Source organism: Dipodomys spectabilis, unplaced genomic scaffold, assembly GCF_019054845.1.
Source record: "Dipodomys spectabilis isolate Male_0828 unplaced genomic scaffold, ASM1905484v1 ptg000069l, whole genome shotgun sequence".
NCBI classification, from domain to species: domain Eukaryota; kingdom Metazoa; phylum Chordata; class Mammalia; order Rodentia; family Heteromyidae; genus Dipodomys; species Dipodomys spectabilis.
Genome location: NW_024870746.1, coordinates 23590480 through 23607427, shown reverse-complemented (window position 1 = coordinate 23607427; position 16948 = coordinate 23590480). Strand labels below are relative to the sequence as shown.

General features: G+C 52.7%; 1 protein-coding gene across 2 annotated transcripts in view; it reads left to right on the top strand.

Moving 5' to 3' along the window:
- Nucleotides 1-2706: 2706 nt before the first annotated feature.
- The window catches only part of Rassf5 (Ras association domain family member 5), a 63133-nt gene continuing 48891 nt past the window's right edge, over nucleotides 2707-16948 (top strand). For both annotated transcript variants that reach the window (XM_042681351.1, XM_042681352.1), the window contains exon 1: nucleotides 2707-3166. In XM_042681351.1, the coding sequence (XP_042537285.1) occupies nucleotides 2710-3166 (457 nt within the window). In that variant the 5' untranslated portion in view covers nucleotides 2707-2709. The remainder of the gene's footprint in view (nucleotides 3167-16948) is intronic.

Below are 16948 nucleotides of genomic sequence, written 5' to 3'. Positions count from 1 at the left end.
CCTGGACCTCACCCAGCACAAATGTGAGTTTCAAACCTTGCCAAGATAGATGGATAACAGAGGGTGGGTGCAAGCAAATATTTATATGTAATACAGGTTTTTGCAACGACGCCGAGAACTGCTTGCCGAAAAACTAGGAGAAAGTCACAAAACGAAATTATACTTTTCCTTGCACACATTTGGTGAAAATCACTGAGGAGTCATCTTCGTTGGGATTTTCTTTTTGGTCATGTCCATGCGATGTCTGCCAATCCACAAGACCTTTCACTTAGTACCACCTTAGTCCTAGAACAGATTCCAAGGATCAGCAGCGTGGACACAAGGGACCTTGTCAAACATGCAGGATCTCAGATCCCAGTCCTAGAAACTCTGAGGACAGAGCCCAGTACTCTGAGGCTTGACAAGCCCTGCAGGGAACGGGATCCGTGGAGGAGGAATGGAGCAGAGGAGACTCAGCTTGCCTCACAGCTCAGCGGCTCCTGCTTTGTGTCCCAGGCTGCTGCTCCCCACTCCCATCTCAGGCCACATTCTCCCCATCCACCCAGGAACTACTCATGAGTAAGACCTCGAGGCCTGGAGCTTGGCCTCTGCTACAAATATGGGAAGAAGAAAACTCTGACTACCACCACGACTGGGGAAAGCCTGGAACAGAGCAAGCCGGGAATTCCCTGGCCCTGGACTCCAGAAACTTTAGGAATCCTCTAAAAATTCCCTCTAAGGGGAAAAACAAAAAGCAAAAGTGAGCATTCCACAACCAGACACTAGGGGGAGCCCCATCTCTGGGCTGAGAAGAACCACAAGCGTCTAGAGGGATTTAAACTGTGGGTCCTCCAGGCCTGGCTCCAGAGGACTCAAATCCCCATCCTGAAATCCCAGGTGCTCAAGTCCTTTACACAAAATAACCATCTTTGAGTCCAACCTATGGGCATCCTGCTTTACTCTTTCAACCATCTCCGGTTTACTTGTAGCTCCCAACACAAAGTTACTGCTATTCCAGCGGTTGTTACACTGTATTGCTAATGCATGGCAACTTTCTAGCATGTTCTGTACACACCCAGGTTGTCTTTGCTGTTGTTGTTGTTTGATGGTTCAAACCTGAGATACAGAACCCTCAGTTACAGAAAGGCTAGTCTTCAAGTTGGTTGCTGGTGACTCCTACGGACGAACCAAATCAAATCTGTTTTAAAATGAGCCGTGTGTGATCATTGAGTCAGAGCAGAGGAACGGGAGTTGCCCCAATAGCATCTCCCTCCTCCCACCCCACCTCCCTTCCCAGCCCAATCCACTAGGGCTAGAGGGTGCTTAAGATCATTGTCCGGTCTGTGACAGGACATCCTGGCTCAAAGATCCAGAAATCGTACTCACCTGTGTCTTCACTTGAGAGGTGGGGGCTGTCTGCCTAGGCAAAGAAGCTGTCAGGACCCACCAGTAGCTGTAAAGAAAGTGCCTGGGCCTTTCTTGAAAACTGGGGACTATCAAGATGTTCCCTGGTGGCTTACGCCTGTAATCCTAGCTACTCAAGAGGCTGAGATCTGAGTATTGAAGTTCAGAACCAGCACGGACTGGCAAGTCCAGGAGACTCTTATCTCCAACTAACCAGCAAGGAAAAAAGAAAGGCAGGAAGTGGAGCTGTGGCTCAAGTGGTGGAGTGCTATTCTTGAGTGCAAAAGCTAAGGGTCAGTCCCTAGACCCTGAGTTCAAGCCCCACTACCTGCACACACCGTGGTGACAGCAGAGCCGCACAGCTCGGGACGCAAGCGCTGCCTCTGCTCGACCGGGGAATCTCTCCTTGGAACCCACAGGTGAACTTCCCACAGCAGGCACAAAGTGGTGCGTTTGGGGGGAGAAGGCTAGTACTTCCTCCACAACGACTCACGCAGCCAAAGAGGAGGGCACACGGGATCACGATCTAGGTACAAAACAGGTATAACCGCCGCGACCCCCCGTTTTCCGGGAAAGAGGAATACCCTACCGGGCAGGGCTGCTGCGGGAGGGGAAATCCAGCCAGAGCGAAAGCCCCACAGTGGGCGGGCGGGCGCGGCTTCCCGCGGCCAGCGTCCGGCCGCGCGCGTCCCTCCGCCTCCGTCACGCGACTCGCGCCGGGGGGACATCCCCGCCCCGCGCGGGGCTCGCCCGGGAAGGGGGCTGCGCGCAGCCGGGGTGGGGAGGTGCGCAGGGACCCGCGAACCCAGTCGAGACGAGGGGGTGGGGGTCGGAGGCGCCCGCAGCGTGGACGGTGGACCCTGCTTAGGCCCCATTCTCGGTCTGCGCCTCATCTGGGCAGGGTAGGGGGCGAAGGGGGTGTGGAGAGACAGGGAGCAGGGATGGGGACCGAAGCCCTTCCAGAAACGTGCGCCCTCAGAGTGGAGAGCCGCAGGGAACCTTGACCAGGGCAGAACCCTTCACGGCCCGGGTGGTCGGGGATGCACCCCCTCATCCGCAGCAGGCGCCCCTAAACCCCTACTGGCTCTGGTCCGCCCCTGCGCCCCCAGCCCAGGCCGCGTCGGTGGTTCTCACGGGTCGCGGTCCCTGCCGCTCCGGCGCCGCCCCGCCCCCGCCCCGCCCTCGCCCCGCCCCGCGGGCTGCGGTCCCTTTAAAAGCGCGCTCGGCCGGCGCCGCCCCTTCTCTCGGGCCGGCTCGGGAGTCCTCGCGCCGCCCGCGCGTCCGCCCGCAGCTCCGGCGGCCGCCGCCCCCGGGCTCGGCTTAGCCATGGCGTCCCCGGCCATCGGGCAGCGCCCCTACCCGCTGCTCTTGGACCCCGAACCGCCGCGTTATCTGCAGAGCCTGAGCGGCGCGGAGTCGCCGCCGCTGCCGCCGCCCCCCGGCCGCCCGTCGCGCCGCTGCGTCCCCGCGTCCCTCTCCACGGCGCCCGGGGCGCACGAGGGGCGCGGCGCGCGGAGAGCACCCCGGGGAGGCTCGGAACCCCAGCCCCGGGCTTCGCGCCCCGCTCGCCCTCTCCGGCCTGGGCTGCAGCCGAGACTGCGGCGGCGGCCTGGAGCGCCCCGGCCCCGCGACGTGCGGAGCATCTTCGAGCAGCCGCACGATCCCCGCGTCCCGGCCGAACGAGGCGAGGGCCACCGCTTCGTGGAACTGGCGCTGCCGGGCGCGCCGGGCTGGTGCGACCTGTGCGGACGCGAGGTGCTGCGGCCGGCGCTGCGCTGCGCCCGTGAGTACCGGGGCGGGGTGGGGAGGGGCGCGGGGCCGGGGCGCGGGCGCCGGGCGCGGGGCTGCGGGGTGGGGAGGGGCGCGGGGCCGGGGCGCGGGCTCCGGGTGCGAGGCTGCGGGGTGGGTGGGGAGGGGTGCGGGGCCGAGCCGCGGGCTCCGGGTGCGAGGCTGCGGGGTGGGGAGGGGTGCGGGGCCGGGGCGCGGGCGCCGGGCGCGGGGCTGCAGGGGGGGGGTCGGGGGTCGGGGCGCGGGGCTGCGGGGGGAGGGTCGGGGCGCGGGGCCAGGCCTCGGGCGCTGGGCGAGGGGCTGCGAGGAGGGGTTCGGGGGGGTCGAGGCGCGGGGCTGCCTGGGGGGGGCAAGGGGCACTGCCCCCTGTGGCTCCAGGGGAGACCCAGCATCAAGACAGGTGATCCCTAAGGATGCTCTGCTCCTACCGCCCCCCCCCCCAGCCTGGTACCCTGCAGTGACTGCCCGCCGACCAGCGTGGGTTTGCCGTATGCTCCACAAGCACCTCTCTGCTGACAGGTGCGTGTCCCAGCCCCCTTGATGCCAGCGTGCGAGCTCCGCGTTGGAGTTGATGGTCAGCCCACAAGGTCATTCGGTGGCACCTCTGGTTTTAGTTTGTAAGCTCTTGGAAGTGGTAGATGCCGAGGTGATTACTTGACCTCTGTGCGGTACAGGGAGTGGGGGAAATGTCCGCCTGTGGTCCCGGCTGGAACTCTGTTGGCACAGGGAGGAGATGATGCAGCTAGACTTTGGATGGAAACGGACTATGAGGGCTGGAGAGCCCGAGGTCCCCGGGAGCCTGCGTGTGCCCCCCTCCCGCTTTCCACCTCTGACCCCTTGGGATTCTGCTCCAGGGTTGGGGCTCCAGGGTGTGCCCTGCCGCCTCGTCGATCTTCTCCTAGGTTCCTGCATCCTCCCTCACATCACGCTCCACCCTGCCCCAGGGTGACCCCTGCAAGGACCCTTCCTCCCCGGTGCCCCTCCAGTTGCCTCCTGAGGCCCGCTCTTCTCAGCCCTGACTGCGAAACACTGGGCACCCAGTGTGGAGATTTTTCTGATCAGAGCCACAACCTTCTTGGCATATATTGTTTTTTCCTCCTGCAATGAGACGTGTGTCCCCCCCCCCCCCCACCTCCTCCAAGCCGTGCATTTGCTGTTGCTACCTTAACAGAGGAGATCCAGAGCCCTGTGTGTATGTAGACACTTTAAATATCCAAAGCACTAAGTGCAGACAATGGCAAGCATCTCTGGAAATGGATTGTGGTTTGCATCTTTCACAAGAGCCCTTCCCCCACATCAGCCGCCCCACAGCTCCTGCGGCAGCGCTGGCCAGCTGCAGCAGCTCCATCCCCAGCCCTTGTCAGGAAAGCCCTACCTTTCCTCTCTGGGCAGTGGGTAATTGAGGGGCTTTGTGTGCCTCCTCCTGCAGCTGGCTGCTGGGAAGGAGAGTTCGGACTCTAAACCAGGGGCAGTGGAAGGGGATGACTGCATTTAAACTGATCCTGGTCTTCCTGTCAGGACTCAGTGCCTAAGCCAGGTGCAGGTGGCTCCTGCTTGTAATCCTAGCCACCCAAGAGGCTGAGATCTGAGGACCATGGTCCAAAGACAGCATCACAGGACAGGAAAGACTATGAGACTTTTATCTCCACTTAACCACCCCCAAGAAAAGCTAGAAGTGGAGCTGTGCCTCAAGTGGTAGAGCCCTTGCCTTGAGCAAAAAAGCCAAGGGACAGAACCCTGAGTTCAAGCCACAGTACTGGCACACACACACACACACACACACACACCACCACCTCAGTGCAGGTGCCAGTTAAGAAGGAAAAAGTAAAAGTTACAGAGGTCCATTTGTGTACAGAAGGCCTGGTAAATGTCTCTGACCTCACAGGAGAATCTAATGCCTCCTGCTCTTAAATAAGATGCCTGCTCTCACTTTCCCAGTGGTCCTGGGTGCTTTACTTCACCCCTAACCTAGGAGAGGCTGTGTCCTCACTGGATGGGTCTTATTGGAAATCTGCGTTCTTGTTTGTATTTAGACTTTTAAGGACATACCAATCGTAGGAAAATTTGCACAGAACTTTTTGATTGTTTTTGGTTTGTGGTAATGATGTATGTGTGTGAGCATCTCTATAATGTTCCAGATTAAATCCTCACATTGCATTAGAGTTGTTTCTTTCCCTTGCTGAGGTTATAAAAAAAAATTAGGGACAGAAAAACTAGGTGCAGACAGTATCTAGTACGTTGTGTATGATTGGGAAAGTCCATTTGCTACTTTTTTTAAATGGTACTGTGGGGCTGGGAAGGTGGCTCAGTGGTAGAGCACTTGCCTTGCATGCACGAGGCCCTGGGTTCCATTCCTCAGCACCACATAAGCAAAAAAAAGAAAATGGTACTGTGGGTTGAACATTGTATATGTCACACAAATACTTTATCATTTGAGCTACACCCCCCAGCCCTCTCATTTTTATTTGTAATTATAATTCTCACTGTCTTTGCCTAGGCTTACTTGAACTCATATCACCCTAACTCTGCTTCCTGTGTGGCTGGGATTACAGGCATGTGCCACTACCCCTGGCTACAAAGTCCTTTCTTGGGCTACATAGTTAGTTTAATACCAACTAGTGATAGCTGAATACCAGAAAAGAAGCAGAACTGGAATCAAGGGGCTCTAGAGAGGTCTCTGTTTGTTGTTATTAATATTTAACTAAGCGTGAGCTGTGTTGGCTGGAAAAAGTTGAGAAATGTTCTAACGTACAAGTTTGGCTGGCAGGCCATATCCACCAAGAATCCTGATGTGTGTGTGTGTGTGTGTGTGTGTGTGTGTGTGTGTGTGTGTGTGTGCATGCGCGCGCTCCTGGGGTTTGAATTCAGGGTCTGGGCACTGTTCCTGAGATTTTGTATTGAAGGATAGCACTCTACCAGTTGGACCACAGTGTTAACACTTTCAATTTTTAAGTGGTTAATTGGAAATAAGAATCTCATGAGGGGCTGGGAAGGTGGCTCAGTGGCAGAGCACTTGCCTTGCATGCCTGAGGCCCTGGGTTCGATTCCACAGCACCACATAAGCAAAAAGAAAAAAGCTGGAAGTGGCACTGTGGCTCAAATGGTAGAGTGCTAGCCTTGAGCTGAAGAGCTGAGGAACAGTGCCCAGGCCCAGAGTTCAGGCCCCACGACCGGACTCCAAAAAAAAAAAAAAAAAGTCTCATGAAATTTCTTGCCTGGGCTGGCGTTGACCCATGCTACTCAGATCTCAGCCCCTTGAGAAACTAGGATTACAGATATGAGCCATTGATGCCAGGCTCAAGCACCCTGCTTTTAAATTGAAGGTCTAATTTCAAGGCAGAGTTGATTTATTTTATCTTTATTTTGAAAAGGAAGGACCAAAACCTCATGGGGCTCGGGGAGGAAAGTCCTGGGATGGAGTCCTGACCACCACCTTGTTTTGTGTGATGTTGTGCATCTTTGTCTTCTGTTTCTTTGTTTTCAAAAAATGGTGACTCACATCTGTAATCCTAGCTACAGAGGAGGCTGACATCTGAGGACTGAGGTTTGGGCAGAAAAGTCTATGAGACTCTTATCTCCAATTTACTAGGGAAAAAAAGCCAGAAAAAAAGCTAGGGGTGGCTTAAGTGGTAGAGTACCAGCCTTGAGTGAAAAAAGCTAAGGAACAGTGCCCAGGTCCTGAATCAAGCCCTAGAACTAGCATCCAAAAAAAAAAAAGTGTGGGGTTGAGGGGAGAAAAAATTGTCTTGTTAATGTAAGACTTCAGTGGATTTATCCTGAATATGTAAAGTGCTTAGAAGAGGACAGGGCAAAATACAAAATGAATGTTTAATTCAGCATGAAGGTGACAACTGTCCCCCGCCACTCAAGGGCTGTATCAGCCTGAGCTGGTGACACTTTTTGAATTATCTCTCGAAGCGGCAGGTGCTGTGTTCCAACTCTGCCGGATTGCTCAGTTGAGGGAGGAGGGAAGTGCCCAGCAAGTTTGGGCCCTCGGTGTGTCTTGGGAATGGCGTCCTGTTCAGTGTTCATGGGAGGAGGCAGCGGCTTCTGGCTGAGGAGCATCTTCACAGCACGCCAGGGGCTGAGACTCTTTTGTGACGGGTTCTTTGTGTACCACTCCAACCCAGGAAAGTGCCAGGCATCATTTCAAGAGGTAACAGTCCCGGTGTTTGTACTATTCCACCCCCCAGCTGTTGGAGACAAGCAGAAAGCAATGGGTACCTGGATGACACCAGTCTGCGTAGGAGCTGACACTGAGTGGAGCCACATTGGTCAAGTGGGCTTTGGTTAAAGAAACATTAGAAGATCGTATTTGCACTATCTGCCCAACTTAAGCTTACCCCTGCTTCAAAGCCTCTGAGTTCTGCTTAATGCTGGGTTTGCTAAGAAGAAAGTTCAGCGCTAATACTGATTTTGGGGAATGAGAGACATCATGCTGGTTAGAGAAGGAACCCCGGGAGGGGATTTGTGCATATATACTGAGGGAGAGAAGCGGGGAAGGGGGGAGCATCCAGGAAAATGGTGCTGTGACACCGGTGTATGTTTGGGGTGGAATGATTATGGTGAGGATCCATTTCCAGCCTTGAACCATCAACAGCAAATAACCCAAGAAACTCACCAGCTGCCCTTGGGCTTTGTTCTCACCGATGATCCCTTTGTTCTGTGGAAGGCATTTAGAGCTGGCCTTTTACCATTCTTTCCCTTTTTTTGGTGTGTGTATGGCAGCCCTCCTGGGCTAGGGAAACCCAGGTGAACTACCACGCTCAGGAGGAGCGGCGCAGATGGCCCTTTACGTTGTCAGTAAGTGTCACATCTCTACCACCCCAGTCAGTCTTACTGAAGGGACACGTATTTGGAACCATGACGTGTTATGATTGGGTTGGAATGGGGGCCCTGGGGCTTCAGTGCCCTGACCTCCCTCTCTGGCTATAGACTTTAATTATGGTGTGAGTGCGAGTGTTTGCTGTGAAGTGTGGCACAATGCTCAGGGTGGCACAATGACTTCCCTATCAAGCCTGGCTAGTGTTCCCCAGGGCTCCTTGGCCAACCTTCCTAGCTCTTGTTGGGTTTCACCCAACCATCTACAGGACTGGCACTGCCCATGTGACAGCCTGGCCTGGCCCTATTTGTGGGTTCTGGGGGACACTGGCAATGACTTTCCGGGCAACAGAGGGAGGTCTTCATCACAGGCATCTTGGAAGTGGTTCTTTGCGGTCCCGCTGGCTTCTGTATTTGCCTTGGGCACTTGGAAGGTGTTTGTTTAGTACACAGTGTGGTGCTGGTGTGTGTGGCCTGTGTTTTTCTTGGTTTAGACCCACGTTTGGCTTTGGAAGCTAGGAAAATGAAGCCTGCAGAAATGAATGTTTTGTTGTTAAGGATGGTGGCAATCTCTCATCCTCAGCCCCTCCTCTCGTCTGGGGTCTAATTGGGGTCTTCTTCATGGAAACATGGCCTTTGGGAGGGTGTGTGTGAGGGGACATGGAGATGTTGGACAATGGCATGCTTTCCAGAAGCTGAGCCTCTCCTCCAATCTTCAACACACACACACACTCCCTCGTTTTTCCTCCCCTTCCTGCTTCCTGTCTTCTCAAAAGATGAAAAGTGAAAGGATTAAATGTGAGCTTCATTTCCCCCCATTCATCAGAGCATGAAATTTTCTGATTATGGGAGTATGGGGGGCTCGAATCCCAGGTACAGTCAAAAATGATTAATGCCACTTGTCTGCCAGCCTAATTAGACTTGGTAATGAATGTGTGCATGCGCCTGCTGATCCTGCAGAGTTATTAGATGGAAGCAAATTGACATCTCCCCTCAGCACTGAGGGCTCTGCCTGGGATTTCCTCTCTTTTCCCTAAGTTTGCTGTTGGATCAGCCTGTGCCAGGCCTGTCTGGTAGGCCCTGAGTGACAGAAAAACCACTCCAGCCCTGTCCCCAAAGACCCTACCTGCCTGGTGGAGCAAATTCATCCTGTCAGGGAGCCATCTTCTATGTGTGGGTGAAGTATGTGTGGGTCAGTCTCAGGCCAGGCCCAGCCCAGGTCTGAGAATGAATCCAGGAAGAATTCTCTACATGTCACTAGTGCCTTTGCTTTGAGGAGCCCAAGGGTTTTATGCTTGCTTCATCTTCAGAATAACTCAGGAGGTCAATGCAGGAATGCGTCTGCCACGATCGCACCTGCCCAGGACTTACCTGTCCACCTTGGGAGGAGCCGAAGTAAGGTCAGGATCTCTCAGATAGGGATAATTCAAACAGGTCTGCCAACCTTGGAGGCCATCTCCAGCACTCAAGTCATTCCCCACCTGTGGGCCCTGTGCCAGCCCTCCTCTCTCAGAGGGCTGGCATGGCACAGCTATGGGTGGGTACTGCACCCATGTGCTTTCCCAGAGGGGCTCCCTCTGGCTTTCCACACCCTCCCCTCTCTCTTCAGTTTACCCTGCAGAGGGTATTATTAAGACCAATGAGGAACCTGTAAAGCTGTGTCTGACATCATCAAAAGCCCTTCCTGCTCACATTCCTGGGATGGCAAAGTCTGTCTGGAGGGTGGGTATCTGTGGGTGTCAAAGCATGGGAACACCCATTCCTGCAGCCTCCTCTTCCAGCCCAGGATGCTGCGGGTGCTCCCTGCTCACCCTCAGCTTCAGTCTCCCCTCTTGGCCTCTGTTCCTTAGCCACCCACCCTTCCTCAGGGCTGTTCGTGCTCTCCCCTGGCTGGGTCAGGAAGTGCTGGCGGCAGCTGACTGCAAAGGCCAGCCCTGACTGGAGAGATGGTTTTGCATTTAGTCACTTTGGGGTTTTGTATTTTTTTTTTTCCTAAGAGTTTTGGCAGACTTCTCTCCCTGTGTCCAGGCTGGAGCTCAGGGTTGGGAGGGGAGCAGAGCCAGACTTTGGGCTTTAGGGGAAAGAATGAGGAGGCTGAGGTGATGATGTCAGATAAGGCAGAAGGCCGATCCTTGGAGCCAAGGCCTTGGTGGAATAGATGAGTGTTGGCGAACTCTCATCTTCACGCAAAGACAGAGATGTTTCTCCTTCCTTTCCTATTTTTCCCTATGGTACTCTCTTTTACTATATAAATCCTTGCTAATAGTTACAGTACTCCTGTCTCCAGGTCAAGGCTAACTTGCCTCACAGCTGGGGGGAGGGTAAAGGGGAGGTGTATTTGGTTTCTCTGAGCACCACATGCTGTGCTGAGGAGACATGTCTGGGAGACTCCGAGGCCTGTCCATGCCATGTCATGGGTGGAAGTTGCTGTACATCCACGCTGCCCTCTTCTAGCCTGCTTGTAGTTCCTAAGTAGAGAAAGTACACGAGAGCCGCATCCACAGGGAAATCTATAGGATTTGGGTCTTTTTTCCTCTCTTAAGAGAGGAAAGAGGAGGCACATGGAGTGGCCCCTGGCACCAGAGGACATACAGGATGGAGAATAACTTTTCTTGGCTGAGGGGTCTGCTGATCCCTGGAAGCTGAAGCAGATCCCAGATTTTCTTTTCCATTCTTGATATTTTGGGGGCTTGAACTCTGGGTCTCTCACTTGGCATCTTTTTCACTCAAAGCAGACACTACCATTTGAGCCACGGTTCCAGCTTTAGATTTTTGCTGGTTAAGTGGATATAAGAGTTTCGTAGGCTTTTCTTCTCAGGCTGGCTTCGGGCATCGATCCTCACATCTCAGCCTTCTGAGTAGGTAGGATTAGCGGCATGAGCTACCAGCACCTGATTCCAGATTTTCTTTTCTTTTCTATTCCTTCCTTCCTTCCTTCCTCCCTCCCTCCCTCCTTCCCTCCCTCCCTCCCTCCCTCCCTCCCTCCCTCCCTCCGTTCCTCCCTCCCTCCCTCCCTTCCTTCCTTCATTTCTCTCTTTCTTTCTCCCTTCCTTCCTTCCTTCCTCGTTCTTTCTTTCTTTCTTTCTTTCTTTCTTTCTTTCTTTCTTTCTTTCTTTCTTTCTTTCTTTCTTTCTTTCTTTCTTTCTTTCTTTCTTTCCTCAGTCACAGGTCTTGAACTCTGGGCCTGAGCACTGTCCCTCAGCTCTTCAGCTCAAGGCTAGTGCTCTACCACTTGATCCACAGCACCACTTCCAGTTTTCTGAGTGGTTTATTGGAGATAAGAGTCTCAGGGACTTTCCTGCCTGGGCTGGCTTTGAACTGTGATCCTCAGATCTCAGCCTCCTGAGTAGCTAGGATTACAGGCGTGTGGATCCTGATTTTCTTTAGGATTTTCTACCTGAACCGACTGGCCTGGTCCATTGGAAGACACAAGGATGGCATTGTACTGAGGGATTGTAAGAAGATGGTGTTCTATGTCCAGTCTGCCCATTCTTGTGTGTCACTGGACGGGCAGGCAGGTGGCTAAGTGCGACAGTCACCTGTGACTGAAGCAAGGCTGGGCCATGTTTACTCTTTAGTGGAGGAACCCTGCTCCACCCTGCCCCCCTCCCTACCTCTTGAACAAACACATTTCTGGGGCAGGGTTGGTCTTATCCATATGCCCATAGTGGCTATTGTCTGGGGCTGCTGGAGAATTCAAACTCAGTTTACAGACACCTTGACGGAATTGGACCACAGGCTCATGAGATCAGGCCTAATACTAACACAATATTGTTTCTCTTTTTTTAAAAAAAAATACCCTTTTATACCAGGCACTGATGGCTCACAAGTATAATCCTAGCTACTCAGGAGGTTGAGATCTAAGGATCGAGGTTGGAAGCCAACCTGGAATTAAAGTTCTTAAAACTTATTTCCAATTAACTAGCAAAAAAGCTGGAAGTGGGGGCATGGCTCAAATGGTAGAATGCTAGCTTTAAGCAAAATAGCTAAGGAGATTATGAAGCCCTGAGTTCAAGCCCTAGTGCTGGCACGTGCACACACAGACACAGACACAGACACACACACACACACAATCCTTTTATGTTTTGCTTCTGTTGGATGTTAGATCTGGGAAGGGGGGTTATCATTGAGTTGGCTGAAGATGCTCGTTGTGTTCTGGGAACCTGCTGAGATGAGAGCGCCCGTGGCATAGAGAGAGGTAGGAATGGCTAGGAGCTGGTAGGCGCAGAGGGAATGTTTACCCCACATGGCTGTATTAAGAGCATTGTCACATGTGCTATCTATGTGCTGTGGGTGGGGGTGGCTTAATCACGGCCTTTCACAGATGAGGAAATGCAGCCTTCAAGGAAGTCAAGTGACATCTCCCGTCCCCCTAGCCAAAAGGACATCAGCAAAGCATTCTGCCTCCTGAGCTGGCATCGTTGGTCATACCTGGTTGAGTTTCCTTATTCATATGCCTCCCTTCTGCCAATCCATGTTGACGCCACAAGGGAGGCTCAGGTGGCTCCTATCTGTAATCCCAGCTACTCAGGAGGCTGAGATTTAAGGATTGAGGTTCGAAGCCAGCCTGGATAGAAAAGTCTACACCACTCTTACCTCCAATTAACTAGGGGGGAAAAAAAACACCAGAAGTGAAACTGTACCTCAAAGTGGTAGAGCACTAGCCTTGAATATACATGGCAAGTCAGAGCTTGGGCCCTTGAGTTCAAGCCCCAGTATTAGCACACACACAAAAAATAAATGTCCAAGATGATGATGATGATAACAATGATAATAGATACAGAATAAAAAGAGAGTGAGTTCAGGGATCAGTGAGCCAGCAGGAGAATCTATAGCTCATTGGTGTTAGGGATGTGCAGGGGTGGGTGGGTGTAGAAAAGCAGGCAGACCTTGTATTCCATGCCTCTCCCTCACCATGACCCAGCTGTCAGAGTTTGTGACAGAGCGAGGAACCAAAGAAGAATTAGCAATCTGCATCCCAGAGAGGAGAGCTGGGGTCAAAAAGACTAGGATAGGGGATGGAGAATAAACAGGGCTATATTATAGATCTCTGGCTGTACTCCCCGGCAGTGGTATGGGAGAGACAGCACTTCTGGAAAAGTCCCCATCTGAACTCTGCATACTCCCCTAGGGCAGCCTCACCTCCGGGAGCAGGTATCATTGTCTGCAGCCCTGGCTTGCTCACTTGCTCGCTCACTCACTCGGAGGTGGCTGCATTTCCAATCCAAGCGGAAGGGAAGTGGAAGGTTTGGTGTTTTCTGTTGCAATCATTATATGCTTTCTGAAACTGAGGAAAGTATTAACAATGCAGACAGCCTCAGAGATGCCTTGCCATGTGAATGGAACACAGACTCCATCTAGCTGTAACTCGAGACTTGAGAGGAAGGGTTGTGTACGCTCTGAGCGAAGGCCTGTCCTGCTGGTGAGTGTTTTTAAAAGCAATCTGTTTTTACATAAATGGGGTGTCTGGAGGTGAGGCTATATCATATCCCCAGCCCTTAAGATGATGAAAGCGGTTGCTTTAAATTCTGTTTTTCCCTTTCTGGACTGCCTTTAGCATGGGGGTGACCGGGTCAGTGCTTGGGCATCAGTGGCAGCAAGAGATGACCACACACATTCTCCTAGACTACACTGTAGGACAAAGCCTACCCACTTTCCGATGGATCAGGGATACTGTAGTGTGTCCCAAAGCCCTGTCTCCAGTCTCTTAGAATTCTTTTCTGCTGGCTTCCCCTGTAGCTTAACCTGTTCAAGGAACAGCTCTGGAAGCCAGTGCCGGTGGCTCTTGCCTATGATCCTAGATACTCAGGAGACTAAGATCTGAGGATCATGATTTGAAGCCAGCCCAGGCAGACAAATCCAAGAGACTCTTTCCAAGTTATCAGCAAAAAGCCAGAAGTAGAAAAGTGGGCTCAAATGGTAGAGTGAGCAAGAGTGTGAGGTTGTGAATACAAACTTCAGCTCTGGAAGTGTAGCTGAGTGGTACATTTACCCAAGCATGCACAGGGGTCCGGGTTCCATGCCCAGCACTGATGAAGAGAAAAAGAGAAGAGGAGTCAGCTTATCCATTAGCCTAGATGGGACATTGTTTTAACATTTCCCCGGCACTCATGTCCTCTCTCCCCTCTGGGGGCTGAGATGGGAATGCAGCCCTCGCCTGTGCCCCGCCAGGCATAAGTTTTTGGAGTCTCTTGGAGAGCTCAGGTACCAGGGTCAGAGGTGGAGTGGGGCAGAAAATCTAGCCTTCCAGCCCATGCTCAATGGTTCCAAGTACCTGGAATTACTTCTGACCCTTTTCTAGTGCAGAGGCTACTTGGTAAACTAAAGGGCCACTCAAGAAGGACCACAGGTGTCCCGATTTTCCTGAGGAAGCATTAGGGAAAGAGAATTAGTATCTGGGTCTGAGGAAGGGTAGCATCTTTTGGTGATACTGAAGAGCCCAGAGCCCCATCCATGCTAGGTAAACATTCTATCACTTAGTTACACTTCTAGAACTTTTAATTTTGTTTTTTAAATTTTGAAACAGAATCTTTCCAAGTTTTCATGTTGTCCTCAAATGAGATTCTCCTGCCTCAGCCTCCCTTCTAGCTGAGATTATAGGCACATACCACTATATTTCTGTATTTTGTGTTTACTTTTTACAGTGTTAGGGTTTGAACTCAGGGTCTTATGCTTACCAGACTGGCATGATATTGCTGACCCAGGCTATTGCCCTTGTTTTTCAGAATAGATTTTTTCTTTTGTCAGTCATGAGGCTTGAACTCAGGGTTTGGGCACTGTCCCTGAGCCCTTTTGCTCAAGTTCAGTGCTCTACCACTTTGAGCCACAGTGCCACTTCTGGTTTTCTGGTGGTTAATTGGAGATGACAATCTCACAGACCCTGGGCTGGCTTTGAACTTTGATCCTTTGATCTCAGCCTCCTGAGTAGCTAGGATTACAAGTGTGAGCCACTGGCACCCAGCCAGAAATAGACTCTTGATTCCCACCTAGGCCAAGATTTACCTATTTAAGGTTTCCTGTCATTGCTAGGATTACAGGCCCACACCACTCACATCCATCTTTCCTCTGGGTAGATATAAGGCCCTCTACAAGGCAGAATGATCCAGACAGGATTTCTATGAGAAAGGCAGGTGATTGGGGTGCCTTGAAGGATCCTAGTGAACATTTTTTTCTCTTAAGCCTTCAGATATGGCCTTTGATAGCAGATAACCTTCAGCATTCTCTTTGACCTTGGAGAGGATGATACAAGGAAGACACTGAGCCAGAAGTTGGTGGTTGTATATGCAACACTTTAGTGTGTATCTGAACTTGTGGGTATTGGAGTGCTGGCCTACCGCAAGCTGACCAGGGGCCAAATGTGGGCTTTTTTTTGGGCCAGCATGTGAGTCTTCTGCGGCTCATTTCCTCTGGTTAAAGGACATGTCCCTCTTTCACTGGTTGTGGGCAGGTGAGGCTGGGCTCTCTAGGCAGCCTGGCAGTGGGCAACTCTCTAGGGGCTTTCCAGGAGGGAAGGCTGCTGTCTCTGGATGGCAGTACTTTGTCTTGGCCTGGGCAACAAGAACCTGTCCAGGAACTCTTCTGTGAGAGCTCAGCTGCTTCTGGGTCATAATGACTGGACACAGTGAGCACTGTTGTAGAGCAAGAGACAATACTTCTGCTCTTTTCATGAGAGGCTATTCTTTTCTCCTGCTGGTCACGGGATCATATGCTTTCACCAGCCACCTCCTCTCTATCTGGTGTCTGTCTCAGATAAATGGTCTGACCCCTTCCAAGCCACTCGACCTCCTTCCAGGCCCTCCCCGCTTCGGCTCATCATAGGAGGATGTGAATTAGCCGGGTCTGTCCCTCAGGAGCCCATACAGCTGGTAAAGCATTATTAATCCACCTTCCCCAAAGAAATCCATTAACAAGCTCCTGGGCCAGGCATGTGGTGGGAGGTAACCGATCACTTCTGTCGTCGGTTAAAACTTTGGAGCCATCGATTTTCAGACTCACAGGCGAGACTGAGAAGCGAAGCTCAGGGCAGGCTCTCCAGCAGCCTGTTTGGTTGGGGGCATTTTTATCTTATCAAGCTAAAAGCCCCAGGAATAGAACGTTTTCCACTGAGAGAGGAGGAGGGGAAAGGACCTCAGCTGGGAGGAAGGCAGCGTCAGTCAGTCTTTGCTGGTGCTGGAGTCCGGGGCCTGGGTGCTGATCAAGGTCATGTGAAACCTGGAGCCCTTCCTGAAGCCCAGTGACTACTCACTTGGTCCTCACTCCTGATGCCAGGCCTAGAGAAGAGCTATTGATCTGTAGACGGGATGAGCGGTGGGCAGGATGAGGAGGCGGCCGCCTGCTTTGGACCGGTCACTGCACGCCTCCAGCGGCTCTTCCGCAGGTTCCCCAAGAGCCGCTCGCTGTCAGAGAAGCTCCAGACCCAGCAGAGGCTCCACAGCCAGGGCTGGCGGGTGCGCGGTAGGTCCTGGCCATTCCAGCTTGGGGGTGCTGGGCTTTCCAGGTCCCATACCTGGTGGCTTTTGTCATGGAAAAGGAGTGTGGGATCCTTCAGGCAGCCTGCTGCTTAATTCTGGTCCTCTGGACTCTGGAGCTGCCTTGCTGGGTTCCGGTGGAATGGTCCTGCGGGAAGGACGCGGTCAGTTCTGTGGGCAGTGGATTTTAATGATCTTTCTTAAGGTAAGAATTAGGAGCACGTGACTGTCACCCTCAGGGTTCCTGAGCTGGTGGAATCCAGTACCTTGAATGGCTGTTTTCCATTCTGCCCATCCTATGGCTCTCAGGGACATCAGACCTTGCCAAGCCGCTGTGTCAGCCTGCGGAGGACCAGGGAGCAGCACTGCAAGGTTTTCTCACCTGCGTGGGAAGCGGAGGTCATGTGAGGCTGGCAGGGCTAGAGGCTGCCTCTGGCAAAGACTGCACCCGGGTTTCCTTTCCTAAGCACTAGTTGGATGAGATTGGC